We start from the raw sequence: 24,195 nt of genomic DNA on the forward strand, positions 1-24,195 counted from the left end.
GAGGATCTTTTTAAAATAAGAGAATGACTTAGAAACATCCTTTGCAAGACTTACCTCATCCTTTCCTTGAAACAAGAACTCTTTTCCATCGCCAAGCCTTTAAAAAAATATAACATTGTGTCACATTCTAAGAACGTCAGTATTTTCTTGTGTATTTGCGGTTTCATAATCACTGATTCAAATGTACAAATTTCTTTCTCTCACCTAAGTTTAAATACATGTTTTCTCTTCTTGTAGTCATGGGCGACCTCACAGACAGCATCGCTGAGGCTGATGGGAACTTCTCCGTGGTATGGGACTCCATTCGCGGCACTCTTGTTGTCCTTATAGAATCCCAGACTGCCTTTACGTAAAACACAATATACATTCTGCCACGATCTGCAAAAGCACACCACGAGAGACAAAAAACACACCAATTACACAATTATCCTGATTAGGTTCTCTCAATCGTTCCTTTTATAATTTAGCCGCTTCCTGTGTCACCTGGTGGCTGCTTTTTTGTTGTGCGATTCCATTTCCTGTTTTCTGCAGAGGATGCCCTCCATGGCGTCTGTGGTGGGCTCTGCTCCTCCTCGCCCTGGCAGTGTTGCTGAAGGGTCCTGGCGTGATGCTGAGTCCAGACCGCTGTCACGGCCCGGACCATTAACAGATTCAGATTCTGATCCCTGCTTGACCGAAACATGCTGCAGTTATTAGACGTCACAATAATGCATTGTTTCTATTAACTCAAATACTGATTAGGTCACTATTGTTCTGGTATATAATATTGGTATTCATTAAAGCATTTTATTTTATTTATTCTGAACTCTTCAAACTGTACATTAAACAAAATACACTCTAGTACATAAATACTAAATGTTTAAATGTTTTGGGTTGGTAAGATTTGTTTTTGTCTCTCATGCGTACCAAGACTGCATTTATTTAAATCAAAACAATGACATTATGAAATATTAGAACAATTTTTTACAAATTCTATTTAAATATATAGTTTCAAATCTCATTTTAAAGATGAATTGTCAGCTATCATTCTAATCTGAAACTTTTCTTTTTGTGTATGATGTGATATTTCTTTTTCAGGATTAATAGAAAAAGAAAGCATTTATTTGAAATACAAATCTTTTAACAATGTGAAAGTCTTAACTGTCACTCTTGGTCAATTTAATCAATAAAAGAACAAACTCATTAATTTCTTTAGAAAAAAAATGTCCTATCTAAGTTTTCTCATAAATTAACGTATGCCTAATTCTTTTTTCTGTGACTAATTTTTGAGATATATTTTTTGATTGATCACAAACAAATATTCCTGGCTGATATTTTATAATACCAATGAGCAGTAAGCACAATATGTACATGCACAGAAAGGAAAGCAAAGGCACACTCAAAGACATTGAGTTAAAACAGAGACTACAGACACACACACACACACACACACACACACACACACACACAAACAAGACCGGAATGGGAGGGGGTCACATGGGGGGCAGTATGGACAAGCCTGGGATATGTTTAGGTAATAATGAAATAACACTGTCACAAAGACGCATCTGCCTAAAATACTAATTTAATATCCTAAGCCAAATAAGTAAATACAAATGTTAGGAAAAAATTGTTGCCTTGGAATAAAGCAAAATCCGACGGAACTGAAGGAAATAAAGAAACAGTGTTTAATATGAGAGTTTGATTAGTAGGGAATTAGTTCAGTTGTTGTGATGCACCCAAACACTATACATACATCATGTAAGTTAAGGGTCCCTGACAACAAACAGCAAAACAACAACATTACACAGAACAACAAAGATGCCTTTTAACATCATAAAGAAAACATTTGAATGTAATAAAGTGCATCGCAAACACTGATGTTCAAACTCAGGCCTAAGAAAGAAAGAAACATTACACGTTCAACATTACACTAACCAAATACATAAAAAGAAAAGCACAAGACTGATCCACTGAAAGCAACAGGAAGCAGCAGAGCTGTGACTGTGCCCTCTAGCAGGTGTGGTGTAGCTGCCGACATGCTGCACGGCTGCTGGGGTGTTAAGCACAAGCAGCGATGCTACACTACGGCTACAGGCTGGTGCTGCAGGGTTAGTACTCACACGCTCCTGTGCCTTGTGGGGTTTAGGCACAGGTTTAGAAACTGGGTAAGACTGAAGTTTACTCTCTTGTTTAGGTTCAGGTTTCTGGAGTTCAGATACAGAGACCAATAACGACTGCAGATAAGAGACGTCACAAGAATGTGTGTTAACATGCGAGTGTGTTAGAACTGGCACTTGTGTGTGTTGAAATATTGTTCTGACAATTAAAAGGACATCCACACACAGTATGAAAACGCGCTGATTGTTTTGTTAGACACTCGTTCTGTTGTGGCATTCTCCCACACTCAAAAAGACTCAAGAGTTTACAGAAGAACATTAATATGAACATAAATAATTGAGAGGAACAAGGAAAAAGACACTGACTGAACACACAACAAGACTGAACAGCAGAGACCAGGACTGTGACATGTGTCTTGGCATGAATTTTAAAGGTGACATCGGATGCAAAATTCACTTTTACATGTCGTTTGCATATGAATGTGTATAAGCAGTGTGGGACACAACAACCCTACAATCATTCATTCACTACTTTTTTTTTAATCCCCAAAATAAGTAAACAGTCTCAATAATCAAGCCATTTTGATTTGATTGAGGAATTTTAACCAAAGTATGTTGCAGACTTGTGGAAAATTGGCATCCGATGTTCCCTTTTAAAATGGTGTCTGTATAATTACTAACCTATAATGTAAAAATGTATGGAAGTGAATGCATATTTGGATCTGTTGAATAGAGAATTTAACACAAGCACAGTGTGGAGCGTATCTGACCTGTGATGTGTCCTGGTCACTGTAGGCACCATTGACAGATACTGACTGGTTCAGTGTAGTCTGGTCCAGACTCGTCCTTAAAGACAAGACAATGTACATTGTGTAAACGCATCATTAAAAAACAAAGTTACAGCCGAAATTATCTTTTTGCCACACCTGGCAATAAAAATTTGGCTGTTAAGCCTTAATCAACTGTGATTTCATGTTTTTCCAAATAAAATAATATTAAAAAAAATCATAAAAATACAATTCCCTACCATTTGAAATTTGGGGGTTGGTAATTTGAAAGGTTTTAGTAAAATACAGCTTAAACATTAAGGTCACACTTTATTTTAAGATCCAATTTTCACTATTACAAAACATTAACTATGAATTTTGCCTCAATAAAATCCTAATTGCAGCTAACTGTTAGCTTTAACTGTTAGTAAGGTAGTAGAATATGGTCGTGTAGGTGCTTTATAAGTACTAATAAACAGCCAATATGGTAATAATAGGTATGATAATAAGCAACTAGTTAATAGTGAGAATTGGTCCCTAAACTAAAGTGTTACCAAAATTAATATTTTGAAATATTATTACAATTTAATGTAATTGTTTTAGGTTTGAAATAGATAAGCTGTTTGGCTCAGCATCATTAATCCAGTCGTCAGTATAATATGATCCTTCAAACAAACGAGAAAGTGCTGCTTACTATTTTTGTGGAAAATTGAGACTTTTTTTGTATGATTCTTTGATAAATAGAATGTTTAAAAGAAGGGAATTTATTTGATATTGAAATATTTTGTGACACTCTAAGTGTCTTTACTGCCACTTTATTGCATCCTTGCTGATTGCTGAATAAAATGATTGTCCTAGTATTGTCAAGCTTCGTGCTTGTTTAGTGTCTTTCACATTGAAAAAGGGTTGTTGAGTAGAAGAGTAGAGTGTGTTATTACCTTGCAGCAGAATCGTTGATCTCAGACTGTACTACCTCCTCCACAGGGGGAGGTGTGGGAGGTCGTCGGGCCCTCTCTTCCTCTTCCCTTTTTCTTTGAATTTCCTGTTCCTCCAGCTGATAACATGAGAGAGCATTATTTGATTATTAAAAAAAATGGCAGATGCTATAAATGATGCTAGCGTCATTTTACAAATCCTGCACTTTTGTTGTTGAAGGTGTGCATTTAACAAACCGTGGTGAGTTTCTCTAGCTGTGTGAAACGATCTTCCCAGCCTGCTGCCAGTTTTTCAAAGGCTTCGTGGCGTTTGATAAGACTCTCAACCTCGTCTACGTTAGAGCCCAATTCTGCTGCCCTGACCAGTGGCTCCTGTCCAGCCAGCCACGACTCAGCCATAGACGCATCCCTGCCGAACTGTAACACCTCCAGAACTAACACACACACACACACACACACACAGAAACAGAGGAATACAAAGTATGAGGAATCACATAAAAGTGTGGATGTGTAATATAGTCAAACTATTTCATATAAGTGTATAATATATAACAGTTATATAAAAACTGGCACCTTTGATGTAAATCTCATTAGCATGTCACCAGCCACAGAAACACGCTTCCTCCTACATACTCACCGATCTGTAAGTGGTCCATTTTCTCTTGCCACTTCTGATTAATTTCAGTGCGTTTGGCCTGAAGCTGATCCAATTTCTCTTGAATCTAGAAATCACAGACATTCAATTACCTCACAGTGTGTGAGTGGGTGCATGTGGGTTTCCTTGACTAACATGCAGTGATTAAAATGTGTGTGTATGTTCTATCTTGCCTGGAGCAGACATGTGCATGTTCTTTGGTGTGTAAATGGTGCAGACAGACCTCATCTGAAGCATAGTGGTCGTTGTTGGTGAGGGTGCGTCCCATTTCACTGCATGCACTAAAGCTGTCTGCTCTAGTCTCTATCTCAGACTTAATATCCTGATGGTTGGCGATGACCAGACCAGCTGAGGAGACATCCCTACAACAAAACAGGGCATATATGACTCACAACAGTTGTTTACTTACTCTTGTAATTCCTTCTTAAACCAACGTACAGTTATTGATATGTGTACTTAAATGTATGACTTCTCACTGTGTCACTGTATATACATTAGTAATATACTGAAGCAATATAGCACAATATTACTGTTTTTACTGTGTTGCTGATCAAATGCAGTCTTGGTGAGCATTTAGAAATCTTACTGACCCCAAACCTTTGAACAAGTGTATGTTGGAGTTTGACTTCACAATGTATGCTTGAACATACCTTGGGCTGTCGTGTGACTGGATCTGCAAGTTGATTCCTTCCATCCACAGCATGAGGTCTCTGACCATGTTTAAGAATCTGAACTTCTCCACTGTGTCCAGTAGGAGCAGCCGTCTGGCTTGAGTGGCAGATTGAAGCCCCTCCCAGGCTTCAGTGACTGCACGCTCGTGGCGAAGGATGTCATCAGCTTTCTCTCCAGCGTACGCTTTCTGCAGACGTGCAGCATCGTCCTGAACCTGTGTGACCTGCAGCGAAGAGTCAAAGAATGTTTCATCTTTAGCCACAATTAAAATCAAGCCATCAGAAAAATGTACAACATATACGTGAGAAGATTAAATGAAGGCTCTCACCTGCCCACTGAGTGCCTGCACATCATGCTCATACGCCGTATGCTGCCTAAGAAAGTGCTGGACAGTGTTCAAGTCCCGTCCAAGTTCGGCCCCTGCTAGCGTCTCCTTTTTCTCCTTTATGAGCCCCAGAGCTTCCTGGGCGTCTTGGTGGAAGCGGTGCAACTCATATGAGGCGGCAAGCATCTGTGTGCGTGTGTCGATGAGCTCCAGCAGGTCGGCCCAGGCCTCATTGAGCCCATCCTTCCACTCAGCCACACTGGCGTTTTCCGGATGACCTGACTCAATAAGATCATCTGCCTGGGCGTTCACTCCATCCACACGCTCCTGACCAATCGTGCTGGTGTCCCGCGCAAACTCCCGAAACTTGTCACGCAACATCTGAAGGGTTGAGAGAGAACATCCAGAATTTTACATTGCAGGGTATAATCTTTAAAGAATGTTTAAAGAAACAGTTCACACGTAAGAAGATCAATCGTGATCAAATATGATCAATCGAATGACGTTTTTGTAATTCCAGTCGTGAAGATTCAGGAAATGAGAAGGAAAAGTGGATTTCATACTGTCACATGTTCGTAGTCTTGTCCGAGTTCGTGAGACCCAGCGACAACCTCTCTTTCGGCGATCCACTGCTCTAAATCATCCACCTCTCTCTTCAGCTGGGTCAGTCTCAGTCTCTCCTGCAGTTTGGCCCTCCTCTCTTCCGCCAGATCCTTCAACCCTGCGTACAGTTTATCCACCTGGGCCTGCCTCAGAGTAATTCTTTCACTACAAAAGGGAGAAAGAAAAGGGATTATATCAACAATTCATGACAAATGCTTTATTTGGGAGTCCAGAGATCCTACTATGCCCCTCACCTCTCTGGGTGTTCACTATTCACCATAAGTCTGCTGCTATTGGCCAGCTGATGGATGGTTTGAGCGTAGTCCTCTAGAGCCTGCTCCAGAATTTGGTGTTTCTTCACCATCACCAAAGCACTCTGCTCATCCTACAGGTGTAGGTAAACACATTGAAAACAGCAAACACTTTAGCAAAGTACTTAATTAAACTCATCAGAACTATCATAGACTAGCTCTTAAAAAAGCTGTTACAATCTTCTACATAGTACAGTCTTACTGACCTTCGCCTTTTCCTCTGACATCATATGAAGCTCTTGTTCTCCCATCCAGGCCTCAGCCTCTGCAGCATCTGTGTAAAACTGCTGCGCTCGGTTAGCCTCTTCTAGTCTCATGTTCCTCTTTTCCGTCTCAGAAATCAAAAGGGCCCACAATTCCCTCAGCTCCGCCAGACGCTCATCCAGAGCAGCTCTTCTCTCACTGTCCATCTCTGACTCCTTCCCAGGGGACATGGTCCTACCGTGAGCCTGGATGTCATCGATACGGGGCTGATGGCCCTGAATCTCCTTTTGCAGAGTCTGGGGGAGATCAATCAGGCAGTGAAAAAGAAAATGGAAAAGGTTATCGAGAGGATCAAAAGTAAACTCTTTTTTTATAGCTTCAAAAACACTGAGCGACTGATTACCTGATTTTTTTTGATGAGCAGCTGGACACTGGGCAGATCTTTACCGTGGTCTGTGGATGTGGTGAGAGGCATCCTTTCCTTCACCCATAACTTTAGACAAAAACATAATTACTTTCAAAACTTTAAATAATTTTTGCAGATGAATATTGCGCATATTGTATGAAATGGATGTAGAATTTAATTTCGAAACAATTTGCAAGCAATCCAAAAGAAACGTTAAGAAACACATTTAGAAAGACTTTTCAGAAAGAAAAAGAAAAAAAACGGAGAAAGTATTTTCGAAGTAAAATGTGCTCTTTTATAACTTCAGTTTTTGCCTGTGACTCACAATTTCATCCTCAAGGTCTCTGTTGAACTGATGAGCCTCCTTTGAAGCAAGAAGACACTGCCTTCTCTGTCTTAAAGGGTCCTGCAGTTTAGAGAAGCTGTCTGTCACCCTTCTCTGCTGCCCATCCACCTCCATTATCCCAGAATCCTCTTGGGCCAAGGCCAGAGCCTGTGACTGCAGAGACTGGACCTCTTTCTCACGCACCTCCATCTGATTCTCCAGCATCTGAGACACAGGTACAGGGTCACATGGGGGTCATTATGGGGGAACTGTTCTCAGAGATCGAATTAACATCCTCAGTGGTCTGTGAGTATCTTGAGTAGCAAACTTTCTACTTGATCTTGGATTTACCTGATGTTTCTTGAGCAGGATGTTGACACTGGTGAGATCTTTTCCGAAGTCATCACTTTGGAGTTGAGAGGAGATGTTCTGGAGCCATGAGTCCAGCGCGGAGCAGCTCTGTGTGAAAAGTTCAGCTCGGTTAGCGTCAAACAGACACTGAGCCTTGGCTTGAGTGGTGCTCTCTAGCTCGTCCCATTGCTTCTGCAGGCTGCTCATAGTCTCTGATACCGTCTGCTCCAGCTCAGGCTTCTCCTTTACCAACACCTGACCCTCCTACGAGAACAAGAAAAAGAGAGCCAAAGTCATTGTAGAAATTTGTTTTTTGTTTATTTGGTATGGCCCCGATGAAGCTATTTGACAAATTCTGGACATTTACACACATTCCAGGATTCCCACAAATTTTTCAGCATAAAGAGACATTTCTAGCAAATTACATATATTAGAGATGAGCATTTCCATAGTTTTTATTAAATCACCAATTCAAAACCTGTAATGGCATTCAGGGGTACATCAGATATCGAAAATGCCTGGAAGAGATGTGCATGGGAATATACCTTGTCAATCTTGTCCAGCCAGTCTTTATTGGAGGCTAGCTCTGCCATGAAGGCCTGGTGCTTCTGCCACTTGCTGTGAAGGTTTCTAGCCTCATCATAGGACATGTCCTGAGCTGTCAACATTTTCTCATTTATCCACAAAGTCAGCTATAGAGATGGGCATAGAAAATAAGACTTATTATCACATAAAAGCCTGAATGTGGCATCACTGGCTTCATCCTGTAGGAGGTGTTGTGGTTCATTGGTGTCGTTTATTTGAAAGGGTATCTTTCATTATGTCAGTCAGAAGGACTTTATCCCATGATACAGTCAGTATAATGGATAATATATATATATATATATATATATAAATATATATATATATATATATATATATATATTGTAGTTTGCTCTATATTTTGTTATTACCTCTTGTCCGTCCTGTAGGAAGTGCTGCAGCTCTCTGTTATCCTTCAGTTTACCCAGCAGCTCATTGGCAGCTTGTTTGTTCTTCTGGTGCCTGAAGGAAATTGAGAGAAAAGAAAGGATGAAAAACATGATGTTATCTGGAATGGATTTACTGGGTTTGCTGAGGACTTGCACATCAACACATAGATCACTGATAGGATCAATCTATCTACAGTGTGTGTGTGTGTGTGTGCGCACGCATGTGTGTGTGTATATATTCAGCAAAAAAATAGAAATATATTGTATCATTGTTGTAAAACAAAATATCTCAATTAAAAAATGCTCAAAACAAGATGATTTTGGTCATACCATCCAAGTCTACTTCTATGTCTCCTTTTCAGTTGTTCTGTTCCTGCTCACCTTTCCTGAATGGAGTCTGTCTTCTCCTGAATCTTGTCTGCATAGGTGTTGCCATCAGATATGAGTCTTCGTCCAGATTCGACCACGCCATTGATCTTTTCTTCACTGGCCTCCATTGTGGTGAGGAAGTCCTCGTGTTTCTTGATGGCCTCCACAGCCCCTTGCAGGCTGGAGGGCATCTCTGTGTGTGACAGAACATACTCCTGCAGGCACGGAGAAAGAAAACTGGTTCATTTGCTCTCATTAAGGTTTCATCCACCAATCAAGAGTCATTATGTGCAGCTTATTCAGCTGAAACAGGGACATTCCCCAAAAGGAAGAAGGATATAGAGTTTTAACATAATATTAAACATTTAGTATTTAGTTGTATAGGAACCAAGGAAAACACAAGCAGTATCATAATCACAAACCTGGCTACTGAGGAAGCCCTCTGCCTGGTTTGCATCTCGTAGCAAGATTTGGAAATCAAAGGCCTGAGCGAGGACACAGTGGCGGCTCTCCCACATTCTCCTCAGCTCATGCCAGCCGGTGTCCAACGCTTGCAGTCGCTGTGCTAGGAACATGTGCTGGGCATCCGTCTGTCCCTGAGTCACCTAAAAAACCAAGACAATTCAATTCAAAGATCATTTACAGGAATTATCTGTTTTCAGTTGTTTGTCAAATTTTAATAAAATATGCATTGTCATTCAAAGATTTGAAGTCAGCAAGATATAAATACTTTTATTCAACTAGGATTATTAGATTGATCAAAAGTGAGAATATGATTACTATTTCAAATAAGTGTTATTTTGAACTTTCTATTCATCAAATAAACATGAAACAATGTATCAGGGTTTCCACAAAAATATTAAGCAGAACTGCGGTTTTTAAGCAAATGATCAAATTAGAATGATTTCTGAAGGATCATGGGACACTGAAGAGTGTAGTAATGGCTGCTGAAAATCAGCTTTGCTATAAAAGGAATAAATTACTTAAAATTACTAAGTTTCTTTAAACTGTAATAATTTTTCTAATAATACAAACTGCATTTTTATCAAATAAATGCTGCCTTGATGAGCATAAGGCATTTTTCAAAAACAATAAAATATTTGAAGAGTGGCGTTAATAAAGTTTTTAATAAAAGTTTTTGAACTTCAACTTTACACTAACTGACCTCAACTCCAGTGGCTCTCATCTTCTCATAATCGTCCCTGTAGTTATCTACTTCATTCTTGATGGCCTCATGTTGAGCCAGCAGACGCTCTGCTTCCGCTAGAGATGTAGGTGTGTCCTCGGATGCCACAGTGGTCTGTGTACGGGACAACCAGGCCTGGAAGTCATCAAGATCTCTAAGGAAGCCCTGAAGCTTAGAGGCTTCGCCCAACGACTCCTCGCGCCGTTTCATGGTGGCTCGAAGCTCCTCCCACACCTCCTGGATTTCAGCCAGTCGACCCTTGATCTCCTCCTCCTGCTCAGGGTGCTCAGACGCCAATTTCTCTGCCTCACAACGCAGGTCATCCAACTTACCCTGAGGAGAAGGAAGCAAAAGAGAACGAGTAAGAAAAAGGACAAGCTACACTGTCTTCACAGTTGTATTAGACATAATGCTGTGTTGCTTATTACCTGTATAGCCTCCAGGTCTCTTTCCATACCAGTGAGTTTACGCTGGAGGGCCATGACTCCAGCCAGGTCATTTCCAAGGCTCTGCGTGGACTCAATGACCTTTGTCTTCTCCTTCATCCAGCTCTTGATCTCATTACACTCTAGATGGTAGTTCTGGATATTCAGTGCTGATTCCAGAGCTTGTTTACGCTGGTCGGACAGACTCTGGAAATCAGACCACCTGCAGAAGAGGATGAGGAAGGAGAAGCATGAGGCCATTTCTGTGTGAATCTGATTATTTAACTTGATCAACCTTCTTTGTGTGTATTTGTGTTGAGTTGGGTCTTTGTATTCTTAATCTCTTCTTTGTCGTGGTTTTGTCTGTGTAAGAGCATGTGTGATGACTCTGGGTGTAGTCCAGCTTCTCTTTGTATTGGTGAATATACCTTTTATTGAGTTGGTTCTGTGTCTGGTCGATTTGCTCTTTGTTGCGGTTGTCTGATCCAAGCAGCTGTTCAGCCACTTGATTGACATCAGTTATGCGAGCACCCAGTGTGTTCATCTCTGGCTCCAGAGTTTCAAACCTTCAGTCGAAACAAAACAAACCAGAGTACACCAATATATGGCCATATCAATAAGATTAACAAAACAAAACTCATGTAGGCACCATTTTATGGGTTCTCACCTCTGCTGGACCACCTCCAGATCCTCTAGTTTGGTGGGAATCTCCATGTTGTGCAGCCACTGTTCTTTTTCTCCAACCCACTGCTGGCAGGCACTAGCTTCACTAAACATGCGATACAACGCAAGCGCTCCATCTAAGGCCTGTCGCCATGATGACGACAACCCCTCTAACTCTTCATATTGCTGCTCTATTGCTGGGAGACGGCCCTGAACCTGATGAAGAACGAGAGAGATACATATTAGGGGTAACATACACTACCATTCAAAAGTTTGGGGAAAGAAAGAAGTTTTTAAAAAGTTTGCTTTTATTTAATCAAAGACAGTAAAACTGTGAAATATGATAAAATTTTTAAATACGTTGTAAAAAAAAATGCAGCGGCATGACTGGTCTTCAACGAACCCATGTTACACCTCTCTTTATTTCCTCTGGCTGCTGGTTGCAGCTCGCATCAAGTTCAAGACATTGATGCTTGCGTAAAGAACAACCACAGGCTCAGCACCCACATACGTTCATTCACTACTATGAATCTATATCCCCTCCAGAAGTCTGAGATCCCCTAGTGAGCGACGCCTCGTGGTACCATCACAGAGATGCTCAAAATTACTTTCCAGAACATTCTCGTTCAGAATTCCTGGCTGGTGGAATGATCTTTCCAGCCCTATCCGGAATGCTGAATCCCCGACAATTTTCAAGCGATAGCTGAAACTCATCTCTTTCAAAAGCTACTTGACTTCATCATTTAAAAAAAAACTAACAAAAAAAAAAAAACGGTCTCTTTATTTATTCCTTGCCTTAATGCCTAAAGCTTGGTATTACAAGCACTTCCCCCACTTCTCCACAACTTCTCACCTGTGGAGACTGTGCGTATGCTTCAGGCAGTGTTGAGGCCTGTTCATGTAGTGAGTCGATGAGTGGTCGGTGGCTTTGAATCTCCTCCTCCACCTCTCTCTGCTTTCTGGCCAGAGTCTGTGTAGAAAACTCATCGTGGCCAACTTCTTGACTAGACACCTACAAACAGTGCGTACAAAATAACAAAGATTCAATCTGGCATGTGAACTCAGCAACATAAATACACCATGATAAATTCTTCTGGACAAACAGTAAAGTCAGTAATGGCTAAGCAGTCAGTTAAACATAATATGTGTGTTGGTTTGACCTGTCTTAGTGTTTCCAGTATCCAGGCCTCCATGTCGTTGCCGTCTGTCTGGAACTGGTGAAAAGCTACAGACTCTTTTAGCCTCTGCTCATGCAACTTTGAAGCCTGTAGAAAAAGAATGTGAAATGTGGTATAAGATTGTGAAAGACACACACAACACTTTGAAGTCTGAGCCATTTTGTGGTGCTTTACCTCCTCCAGGTGCGACCACTGTGCTTTCACATCCTTGATTCGCTCTGTCACCTCAGGGGCTCCATAGTGGCCTTCCTTCACCATGGCCTCTCCGCTTGCAATGCTGTTCCCCAGAGGGCTATACCGGGCTGCCATCTCATCTCTGAAGGCCTCATGTTTAGACAGGAGGTGAAGAGCAGAGCTCAAGTCCTTTCCGTAGTCTCCTCCAGACAGGATCTGCTCCTGCTCTCTGATCCAGGCGGCCTCCTCTCCCAGCTCCCACAGGAACTGCCACAGTCTTCGCGAGTCATCCAGTCGAGCTCGTCGATCCGCTGCCAGCTGGCTCAGTTCTCCGTATGCTCGGTCTAGAAGATCCACCTTCTCTTCAACCAGAGTGGGGTCACATGGCTTATAACCTAAAAGAGAGGAGAACCCATTGTGTTTTAATTTTGAGCCTACAACAACCACATGTTTGTGTATGTACAGTATGTACTCACTCTGTTCATCTGAAGTAAATCTCTTTGCAGCGGCCTGCACAGCTTTGACTCGCTCGGCCTGTGCAGATATATCAGCTTCCACAAGTGTGTGTTTTTGCAGCAAGTCCTCCACATCATGAAGGTGTTTCCCACTGTCCTGAGATTGCAGACGACTCTAAATACACAAATAAAACACGCATAATTTGCATTTCCATCTCCATGGACAAATCTGTAAAACATTACAACAAGCTGGGAGCTGCAAAAAAAACAAAAAAACAAACAAAAACAACACTATTCTGTAGCAGTGGAAAATAAAATGCTGATCTGAATCAGTGGATACCTTCATGTCTTCCGTCCAGTCCATGATGTAGCTCATCTCCTGTAGAAGGCGCTGCAGGTCTCTGTGTGCATTCAGCCTCTCTCGTCGTGCAGCAAGTAGTTCTTTCAGATACTCCCAAAGTCTAAGAACGTTATCCCTTCGTGCCAGTATGCGGCGCACTTCATGATATCTCTCTGCCTCCAGTTCTCGAGCAACAGCTTCTACGGCTGCTACGCGCTCACCGTATGCCTGGATGTCGGTCTCGATGGCCTCGTGTTTGCGAGTGGCTGCTTCCACAGCACCCAGGTCAACACCAAAATTGTCCTAAAGGTGGCAACAAAGTTTTATGTTACTTCTCATCTCACATTAAACCACAAATAGTTTTTTCAATGTTAATCTACATCACCTGTGAGACCAGCCGCTGGTTTTCGCTGAGCCAGGTTTCTCTCATGGCTGCTTTGCGGTCAAAACGTGCAGCCAACATCTCCAGCTTCTCCTGACGAATCAGTTCATTTCTCAGTGCCAACTCCCTCTCGTGTTCCGCTTTCTCCAGCCTCTCCCATGCCTTTTCAGACGAACAGCAAACACAGCCTGGCATGAGCATCACTCAAAACTCAAGTTATGTTTGTGTAACTTCACATGTAGAGGAGCATCTGATGTGTATATACCTTGTTGATGTCAGAGATGAGTTTTCCCTCTCTTGGGATGTAGACTTTCTGATTGTTTGCTCTCATTTTACTCTGAATGGTGAAGAGCAAAACCTCCAAATTTCCCTTTTCAGTGAATCTGTCAAACATACAGAATTAAAGCAATGTGCCTGACTTCTGGATATTAAATGTGTCAAGACAACATAAAAATCTTGTTTGCAGCCCATTTTACTCCTGTAATGTGACTGTAAACCTGATTTTATCCATCAGGAATTTAATGGATGGTGAAAAGTGGGAGTTACATATTACAACTGGGCCAATGTGAGTTTGCTAAAATAATGCCTACACAAGCTATTATTAAACTTTATCCAACACTGCAAACAATTATTTTATTACTCAGTATTTTTATAAATACAAATGTCTTTCCTTCTTAAATCAAGACACATTTACTTAAGAAGCTAAATGACTTAAAAAAAAAAAACTATTGAACCAGTGAACAAAAAATTCAAAGATTTAATTTTTTTTTCTTACCCCACTAGAAGATTTTTGTTTTTTTAAAAGCGTAAACTCACTTAATTTTGAGTAATCGCTTTACTATTTGGAGTAATAGCTTATGTAATTTTGCTTCTCAAGAAAAGGTTTCTTGATTTTAGAATATTTCAATATTTGTACTAGACAACAAGACAAATATACCAAGTAAGAAAACTATTTTTGCAATGCATGCACAGCTGATGCCAGCAGAAAAGAAAAGTAATTTCAGACTTAACCCTCTCAGACTCAAATTAAGTTTTTAGTACTCCAGATACATAAAATATGTATCTGGAGTAATAAGGTAGTTAGTTTTTAACTGTTGCAAATCAGCAACGCCTGCTTTTAGAGGGTTAAGACAAGTTAATACATTTTTAAAGAAGGTCAGACAGATTTTTCTGCTATGGAATAACATGCACCAACTGATCAGTAAGACCAGGAACGTGCATTAAAAAGTAAATGGGTTCAAACTTGACCTAATGTTACTTTCACGTCATTCTTTTACAGTATTTTTTGTCCTCGTGGACATCACTCACTTAGGCGGTTTCTCAACGGTGCGGTAAGTATTAAAGGCCTGTAGCTGGTTCTGAACCGCACTGAGTGAGTTAGCGAGCTGACGATCATTAAGGGTAACAATGGTTTGCTCAATCCACTGCAGCAGCTCTGAGGCCAGAGTCTCGTATTTCTCTATGAGCTGATCTGCTTCGATGGCATAGTCCAGCACCTACAGAAACAAACACACACATATTCACCTAAAACGGTGACCACACTTACAGATAAAAGAAACACTCCAGTAAATGGCTATGTAAACAAGGGTAGACTGTAATTCTCTCTTGCTCTCCATGTACCTTGCCGATTCTCTTGCCCTCCACGGCGAGCGCCTTCATCTTGCTGAAGTAGTGGTAGTATGTCGCCACATACGTGATGATGGACTTCTCATCAGGCTGATCAACATTCACATCTAAAGAGCAAGAGATAAGACAAATATATCAGCTAGTTAATAATAAATATGTGTTCAATGTTTATTTCTTTTCATTTGGCAAATCTGGCTTTTCAAAATATGAGTGTTTGAGGGTAGCTCTGTCTTTATTTTCTTGCCAAAAATTATGCATGCATTAGCTATTTAGCCCATATATGTATCTCACCCTCTGGATCCAGTAGCTTGGTAAGACCCAGCTCCTTCTCTGCCACATTAAAAGCATTCTGCAGGTTATAGTGGGCATTAGAGCGCTTGAGGTTATCAAAGTCAATCAAGTCTGACCTAAGAATGAGAAACAGAGCAAGAACAAAATCAACAAAAGAGTTATTTTGAGGTGGTAAAACTCCAAGAGCACATTTAAGTTTGTAAAAACCCTGCAATACACTTTTCCAAAAAAGAGGGAAGCACTTCAACACTGCAAAGAGAGAGTGAGGGATTTTCACTCTTTATTTAGGTCAACTTAATTTAACTTTTCTTTTTCCTGTTCCTCTGCATGAAAAAAAAACTGCAAAAAAAGAATAAAGCTGTTGGGCGACAGTTGAGAGGAAAGAGCAAAAATGAGGAGCTAGTGGGACAGTTGAGGATGAGAAGAACAGAAAAACCTACTGGGACCAATTAGTTTATAATGAAATTATTTCTTAGGAAGAAGAAAGAGGAAAAATACAAACAAATAAATCATACAATACTGTACAATACACAGTAAACACAGTTGGGACCTTCTATATGCTTCTATTTTACATTTAATGTCTTGGTAATAATAAAACTTTCACTGTAATGACAGCAAGTTGTCCGAAAGTACAGACTTGGAGCGATTAGGCTGTTACACAATTTAAACGTCTCAGAAATTCCAAATTTAACGTGAATCTTTCAACTTCTGCATTTTTATGCACTTCTGCAAAGTTTAAATTCCAGAATGCTGCTGGTGGTTGAAACCCCTGCAGGCCTCTGTGTATGTGTGGGAACATGCTGAAGAATGAAGAGGCATCAAGTGTGGAAGCACATGCTACTATGTGGAAATCGTAGCCATACCAAAGCTTGTCATGTGTTTGAGAAGTAAAGCCTTGCACTGGTGTACTAGCATGACGGTGTGTGCGTGTTTGTAAGCTCAGATTGATACCTGTGTTTGTGCACTATGGCATTGAACGCTAGACCATCTCTCCAGCTGGTAGTAAAGTTGTGGACATTGACATTTGGGTACCTGAAAGGAGAGTAGCATTCATAAGTACAGCACCAGAACTAGTGCATTTAATAAAGCATCACAGATTCACTCATTCACTTCATTTCTTTCTCTTCCACTCTTACCCTGCAGTCTTCATCTGACACCACAGCAGCAGAGCATCTTTGGCTGATTTCTTCTCTTTGTTGTCCTCTGTCTCAACGCTAATGTCTTGGATCTGTTCAAACAAGTGACATGCAAAATATGTTACTGTATAAACTGCATATCATTTCCATTTGCATAGATGGTGTCTTTATGTTTTATACACTGTTGAGTTCAGTTTTGTATACACTACAGAGAATTTAACTGAAACCACTAACTGAATTTTTGGGAGTAAAATGAATTATTTGTAGAATGCAGTTGTCACTCCTATATATATATATATATATATATATATATATATATATATATATATATATATATAACCAAACACTGCGTGTACTATACATGATTCAGCACTCAGACATGGTTTGTACATGTGTTTTAACACAAACAAATCATATAATCCAATGAAAAGTTTGAGGCCAGTTACATCTTTTACTATTCTTTTATACACTACCATTTAAAATTTTGGGGTTGGCAAGAGTTTTCAAATATTTTTAAAATAAATATTTTATGCTCACCAAGGCTGTATTTAATTAATCAAAAATCAAATCAAAAATATTTAAAATATTTGTATTCTAATTTAATATATTTTGAATGTGATTTATTCCTTTGATGGCAAAGTAAAATTTTTAGCACTGCTCCAGTCTTCGGTGTTTGATGATCCTTCAGAAATTATTCTAAAATGATGATTTGGTGCTCAAAAACATCTCTTATGATCAGTGTTAAGAACAGTTGTGGTGTTTAATATTTTTGTTTAAACTGTGGCGTATTATTCAAAAGAACAGCATTTATTTGAAATATATTTTTTATAACAATATTCACTTTTGCTCAATGTAATGCATCCTTGCTAAATAAAAGTATTAATTAAATTTTAAAAAGTCTTACTGACCCCAATATTTGAAGGTTGTTCCAATACGAATTTGCATATTATATTTATCAAATTTACTATACAGTATATAAAATAAATATTTACTACATGAAATAAAACAGCAGTAGATAAAAGGGAGATTCTTTACTCCATATGCCTAAAAAGCTTTGGTTCCATCATGCTCTAGATTCTATAGCTCTGTATTACAGCCCAAACAGAACTCTTGCTGAGAGATATCTTAAAACAGACTGAAATATCGACAAACACGTACACTAACGGAGAACATAACACTGCCAAGCTTCATTAAGTCTGTTAATAAAGTCATCTTAATCCAGTTCAGACTATATCCCTACAATCATTAATAATCTGCTGAGATTCATTCAGCAAAGTATGAAAAGGAAAAAGTTCAGTCTCATATCTTTTGTAATTATGTCATTGCAGCAATATAATAATCTACACAACCTAATCAGAATCAGTGATGAAGCACAGTGTGCAGTCCGGAACACTTTGCTTTGATAATTAGCATGCTTCAATAGAAGGAATTTTGAGCTGATTGCAAAAATGTAAAGGGCAATCAAAAGGGCAACAAAGTGGCAGTCAAAAATATGCTAATTATACTTCATTGTGAATGGATGACAGACTGATATAGCCAAGGACAAAAAAATAAACATAAATAAATAACAGACCTGGGTTAAAAGAAGAAAAAAGATCACAATTATGACAGAAAATCACACACTCTGCCTACAACCTTTTTTTGGGAGCAACATGTCTGTCTATGAGTCAAACTCCCAAATCAGGATTATATTAAATATTGTGGGCTGCACTACACAACTACAACCTGTGGCATGAACACTGATTTAATTCAAAACAGGTGATGCTGTTTCTTCAGTGACAAGTGAAAGATGCCATCTCTCTGGCCTGAAGTCTCCACCTGTCTGTCTCTATCTCCCACACCTCTAATCAAATCCATGTCCTCTTACCTGGAAACGGAGAATTATGGTCCAAATGAGTCCAAGTGTGAGGCGGTGGTTTCCATCAACAATGTCATGAGAACCCATATTCTCCAGATGAACCTTTTGTTCCTTCAGGAACTGCAGAGCCTTGTCAACGTTCTCCAAACAGTGGATGCGCATACGGCCTTTGGTGGGCTTTGGCTGTGTGAGAGAACAAGGCAAGAGAAATAAATGAAATGGTACTGATTTTTTATTACAGCAACCCAGCGTTTGATTGACGGCCAGAGGAATAAGACAAAAAAAATCAGGCTTATTAGAGATGGATGGATGCATGGATAGACTAGATGTATGCAATGATGGATGGATGAGTGAATGGATGCCTGGATGAATGGATGGATGCATGCAAGGATGGATACATGCATGAATAGACTAATGGATGAATGGATGGATGGATGGATAGATACATAAGTGGATGCATAGATTAATGGATGGCAGTATTGCTGACCAGTTGCTCCCCAGAGAGGACCTCCAGCAGTCGGATAAGCATACGTCCATCACGGAGGTCAGTGTAGAGGTCACCAATCCTGCAGGTCACGCGACCCAGGTGAGAGTTCACCCATTTATTGAAGGTCTTCTTCTGCACTGCTTCTCTCTCATCTGGAAGAAAAAAGTAAAACATTTGCTTTAAGGGTCACGCTGAAGCCAAACCTGTGAATGCATATAAAAAATTATATCAAAAATACACATAAAAAAAAAAAAAACATCAGGTCTGTAAAGACCAGACTCCATAAATGTTCCTGCTACATGCCACATCAGGACCTGTATTTTACAACAGTGAATAAAATGAACATTCATGAATGACGTGCAGTGACTGAGGATTGACTGTAACTCTAAACTCTATTAAAGCAACTCAATTACTGCAGTGCATTGACAGCTTGACTGATGGCTGCCCACATTAATCAGAGCAGACCCCGCTCACAGCCAGCCAGTTACATGACGGGATGGGTGGGACTCCACAACAAAAAGCATTGTATGATGTTATAAAGCATGTATATCTGCTCATTAAATTGATCAATAAATGATAAAGAAAGAGGATACTAGGATGTACAGGAAAAGAACAGGATTGCTTAATATGACTGCAGGCAGATGAGTGTCTAAGGAGCAAAGAAGAGTGCAGTATTAGCATGCAGGAAATGTGAAAGCATATGGGGCTGGTCAGTAAGAGGCTCAAACCACTGCTGTCATCTGAATGACCTTCACTGAGGAAGAGCAAGCTGTTTATCACAAATACTACTACATGTTGCCCCTCACTACCACCTATATTCAGAAAGACTGAGTGAGAACTACTGTGTTGTGTCGCATGCACTAATACAAGGACATAATTCCTGTGACAAGTTTAAATGAAGCATGGTAATTTAATTGCTGATAAGAAAAATGTCACAAGCACAACACTCCTCAGTCATTAAACAAACAAGCTCCCTGTAAATGCTGACACAGAAATTGGATATATCATTTTTTTTACTCCCTAGAATCGGTAACGGACCCCCAAAAAACCCATATCGTTTCGGGCTCTAATTATAAACACATAATATACAAATAAAACAAATAGGCCTATTGCATTTTTTTTTTTAGGTACAAGTACATTTAGCAGTAGCATTAAAAAAATGGAATGAGCAAATGAAGAGTTCAGATGTAAAAACTTATAAGTGTGAATGAATTGTTTAACCAGCAAGCCTTTAAAACACATGCAAATAATGTACTTTTGTGATTGCGAATAAGTGCAGTGTCCCATGAGTGTAACTCTAGGACTTGGGAACATGGACTGGAAATGGGAACCGCTGATGTAGCCTACTGTAGTAATGTTGTCTCTGGTATTCTGATCTGTGAGCGCCTATGTGTTCAGGGGGCGTGGCTTTGGATGGCGATCGCAGTGAGGGTGGGACATCCGCTTTCAGTGCTATCAGGCTAAAGTTAGCATTTCCCAAGATCTCCACAAAATTCTTGAATCACAAAATTTATTGTGGTTCATTTTATATAGACATTAAATACATACCCCAGTTTTTATTATTAAACAGTTTGAAACTAAGCAGAAACTAAGCAGCATCTTACAACATGTAAGATTTTTTATTTTATTAAAATATCCCAAAACCACTAGAACAGTGTTATATATTTTGCTGACTTGTGTACTTAAATTATCCCAAATGTTTCGAAGAATGTTTAAATCCAGTTTAAGTTTAAATCCAATCCGACAGCTTTCAGCCTCATCCTGGTTCATACTACGTTGATAAATTATTAGCTCATCCATGAACATGATTTCTGCCCTAGTCCCACCGGATTGTGTCGGCTATGGGGATGTTTAGTTTTGAATACATGCCCTCTAGTGGCAAAAAAATGCATAGTGTTTCTAAAGGGTCATGCGACATTGCTAAAAAAGAACACTATTTTGTGTATTTGGTGTAATGAAATGTGGTAAAAAAAAAACGTTATTTTCCATATTTCCATTTTTACAAAGCTCATCGTTCTAAAAAAGCGAGATGTGCTCTGATTGGCCAGCTATCCAGTGCACTGTGATTGGCCGAATGCCTCAAGTGTGTGATGAAAATGTTACGCCCCTTACCATATTGTGATGCTGTCTCCCAGCAGGATGAGACTCAGTCTAGCTGTTCTTCTCATGCACATCCTATCATCGGTTCTCTTTTAGCAGTTCAGCCAATGTACTATTAGGAGTAACTGAATAACTCAGGATATTGGTTTATTTCGCCTCTGAAGGAGTGCCAGACACATTTATAAACCAAATAAACAATAAGTAATTTGTGGATTAGTGCATACTGGAGACACAAACTGTTTCAAAGGATTCAGTTAAATTTGGTGAACTGGTTTGATTCAGTTAAATAGAAAGATTCCTTCCAGATCCGGACATCACTAGAAGCTAAACTAGACTAGACAAAACCAATAAAACCCATTACAAACGAGGCATCTGTTGAATCCAGTGAGGACATAATTACAGATTATAATGACTTATACTGTCTTTTTACGTGTTGCATTGCGTATCACGCTGCATAAACATAAAACCGTGTCTGCATTTGTGATCAGAGAAACAACATACAGCAAGTCTACTCTACACTCAAAACTTTTGTTTGAATAATTTTTGTTAAATTATTTAATGTTGAGACTGCCCCACTTTATATAAACATCCTTTGTGCCACAGACACATTGTAGGCTAGTGTGCAGGTTCAGAAAACAGACCTCATCCTCCATAAAATGCGAAACACACATTTGTATATTGGGGTTGAACTGTTCTGAAACAGTGTTGTAAACACAACTTAACCGCTGATTTCTAGTTGTGTCCTCATTTGGAAGACCAAACAAAATAGTTTCAATTTCAAAATAAAACAAACAGTGACTCCACAACATGGCAGCGGTGGCAACAGCAGGAATAAAAGTTACACCTTCCTTCTTTGTGTGAACATTTGGGCGTTGTTTTGCAAATATTCCCACATCATGACGTAGACATGTGGGGGCGTGTTAGAACGAGCTGTTTTAGGATGTGTGGTTGACTCTTAACTTTCATAAAGAATATCTCTTGTAAACTATCTCTTCATAAAGAATATCTTTGCAACTTTACAGATCTTTTCTTTATGCACCAAGAACTTGTAACACTCCAAAGAGAAAGGAAAAATTGTTATTGCATCATATGACCCCTTTAAATACCAAATTTCATATTATAAGCTTATATTTGGAATGTTATTTGTTGAACGTAAAAAAAAAAAAAAAAAAAAACGTTAAAAACGTATTTCACGGTTTTGATGACAGTTTCTCAAATCCATCCAGAGCACAGGATAGAGTTATATTAGTTGCATTACATGTGGCTATAGTAATTTTAAGCCACAGTCAAAAGAATTTAGAATAGAAAAAAGGGCTTGGTCCTTTAGATTCCACTGATATGATCACACTCTCATTTGCCTACAAATTCGTTCAGGGAAATGTTCCTGCACAACTGAGGAAACCTGTTCTGCTGGTCACTGACACTAGGAGGAGGGACAGTGCTTTCAAGTACACAAATACGCTTACATGCAGATAATGGCAGAGAATGCTCCGTTTTACTGGTTTGAATGCTAGGCCTGCACAGTACTGAACGATGATGTCTTAATTACATATTCAAATCTGTTAAAATGTGAACAATCTGTGTGTGTGATCAAATATTGGAATGCCATTTCAGAATATAGCTGGCAGTAGTAACTCACACAACCACACACTACACGAGGTGTCCATTGGCAATTGTGCTTTAAGAGAATAAATATTTAGCTTTTACCAAATAAAATAATTTCTGGCACTTTAGCCTTGATCCATTTAGAAATGAGGAGACCTTGAGCATTCCACACCAAGGAGAAAGACATACACGCACAAAGGAAACAGAAGGGAGTCTGAGGACTCTGACCTGCTTTACATTGCAAATAGGAACAAGAGGGTACAGCAGTCATTTGACCATTAAGATGCATGGTCAATATGAACAGATAAGCAGTAAATATCTGCCTGCTATTCAAATTGCAGGGATGCACACTCATCACGGGTGAAAAAGGTGAGAAAGACACGCAACCATGGAGTAGAGCCCTACACGGGCCTCAAATTTAGGCCCTTGCCCTGCCCTGGCCCGAGATCCTCAGGCCCTAGCCCGGCCCGTGTCCAACATCTTATCAGAATGACCGGCCCGAGCCCAACCTGAGCCCGTCTTTTTTTTTTTTCTCCCAAAAGAGCTTATACTACTGTTTAAGCTTTTAAAATTGTTCAGTTTTGTATGTAATAGCAAAGTGATTATATTTTGTTGATTTTTTTATTAAGTTAATTTAGAAAAACATTTGGAGCGTTTGGAGTTTTTGTCCAAGAGGCCAGTGGCAGACAGTGAGCCTACTGTATGCTTGATTAATATAGCCACCTCAAATCATCATGACTTGCTTAAATTAAAATTTATAGACATAAAACAGTTCAAGCATATAACAGTGTTTAAACTCTAAACCTAGATAAATCTGTGCCATGTCCAATAGTTTGTAAGGATACACTTTGCAGGACATGAAGGCGCCAGGCCGCCAGCTTGACCACTTGACCAAGTATCGTGGGAGGGGTTCTAGAGCATATCTGAGCACACACTCTTACCTTCAAAAATAGGTGAGTGGTGTGGAGAGAGGGGAGGGGAGGGGCTGGTGATTTCAACTGCCTGAGGTCAGCGTAAAAAGATGGCCTGCGATGGCCAGCATCACGGAAGCTTAACAATGATCAATTATCAATCATGTGTCAAAACAGTTTAAAGCATTCAAATAGAAGAAAATTAGGAAAAACACATATATAAATAATAATAGTGAATTAATATATTACCTTATATATTACTTCTAAACATCCCACAATCTCTTTCTCTCTCTCTCTCTCTCTCTCCCCCCCCCCTCTCTCTCTCTCTCTCTCTCTCTCTCTATATATATATATATATAAATATATATAAATATAAATATATATA

The 24,195-nt window shown here is 39.6% G+C and overlaps 1 protein-coding gene across 4 annotated transcripts in view; it reads right to left on the reverse strand.

The window, feature by feature from the left end:
• The window catches only part of LOC128004261 (spectrin beta chain, non-erythrocytic 1), a 74,841-nt gene that overhangs the window by 1,302 nt on the left and 49,344 nt on the right, over positions 1–24,195 (reverse strand). For 2 of the 4 annotated variants that reach the window (XM_052592586.1, XM_052592588.1), the window contains 39 exons: positions 19,195–19,346; positions 18,717–18,890; positions 16,850–16,941; positions 16,665–16,745; positions 15,714–15,829; positions 15,417–15,529; positions 15,105–15,292; positions 14,062–14,179; positions 13,800–13,958; positions 13,415–13,717; positions 13,096–13,249; positions 12,620–13,014; positions 12,428–12,532; positions 12,121–12,279; positions 11,272–11,483; positions 11,033–11,170; positions 10,608–10,827; positions 10,159–10,512; positions 9,416–9,598; positions 9,006–9,208; positions 8,607–8,697; positions 8,199–8,345; positions 7,654–7,917; positions 7,303–7,527; positions 6,975–7,064; positions 6,574–6,867; positions 6,311–6,441; positions 6,017–6,221; positions 5,457–5,834; positions 5,107–5,351; positions 4,680–4,818; positions 4,439–4,523; positions 4,039–4,235; positions 3,805–3,920; positions 2,870–2,945; positions 2,103–2,216; positions 484–665; positions 205–378; positions 55–97 (listed from right to left, as the gene is read on the reverse strand). In XM_052592586.1, the coding sequence (XP_052448546.1) occupies positions 55–97; positions 205–378; positions 484–665; positions 2,103–2,216; positions 2,870–2,945; positions 3,805–3,920; positions 4,039–4,235; positions 4,439–4,523; positions 4,680–4,818; positions 5,107–5,351; positions 5,457–5,834; positions 6,017–6,221; positions 6,311–6,441; positions 6,574–6,867; positions 6,975–7,064; positions 7,303–7,527; positions 7,654–7,917; positions 8,199–8,345; positions 8,607–8,697; positions 9,006–9,208; positions 9,416–9,598; positions 10,159–10,512; positions 10,608–10,827; positions 11,033–11,170; positions 11,272–11,483; positions 12,121–12,279; positions 12,428–12,532; positions 12,620–13,014; positions 13,096–13,249; positions 13,415–13,717; positions 13,800–13,958; positions 14,062–14,179; positions 15,105–15,292; positions 15,417–15,529; positions 15,714–15,829; positions 16,665–16,745; positions 16,850–16,941; positions 18,717–18,890; positions 19,195–19,346 (6,815 nt within the window). The remainder of the gene's footprint in view (positions 1–54; positions 98–204; positions 379–483; positions 666–2,102; positions 2,217–2,869; positions 2,946–3,804; positions 3,921–4,038; positions 4,236–4,438; positions 4,524–4,679; positions 4,819–5,106; positions 5,352–5,456; positions 5,835–6,016; positions 6,222–6,310; positions 6,442–6,573; positions 6,868–6,974; positions 7,065–7,302; positions 7,528–7,653; positions 7,918–8,198; positions 8,346–8,606; positions 8,698–9,005; positions 9,209–9,415; positions 9,599–10,158; positions 10,513–10,607; positions 10,828–11,032; positions 11,171–11,271; positions 11,484–12,120; positions 12,280–12,427; positions 12,533–12,619; positions 13,015–13,095; positions 13,250–13,414; positions 13,718–13,799; positions 13,959–14,061; positions 14,180–15,104; positions 15,293–15,416; positions 15,530–15,713; positions 15,830–16,664; positions 16,746–16,849; positions 16,942–18,716; positions 18,891–19,194; positions 19,347–24,195) is intronic. The other 2 variants (XM_052592589.1, XM_052592590.1) reach the window with 1 other exon arrangement.

The sequence above is a fragment of the Carassius gibelio genome, chromosome A5 (genome assembly GCF_023724105.1).
Source record: "Carassius gibelio isolate Cgi1373 ecotype wild population from Czech Republic chromosome A5, carGib1.2-hapl.c, whole genome shotgun sequence".
In the NCBI taxonomy this organism is placed as follows: Eukaryota; Metazoa; Chordata; class Actinopteri; order Cypriniformes; family Cyprinidae; genus Carassius; species Carassius gibelio.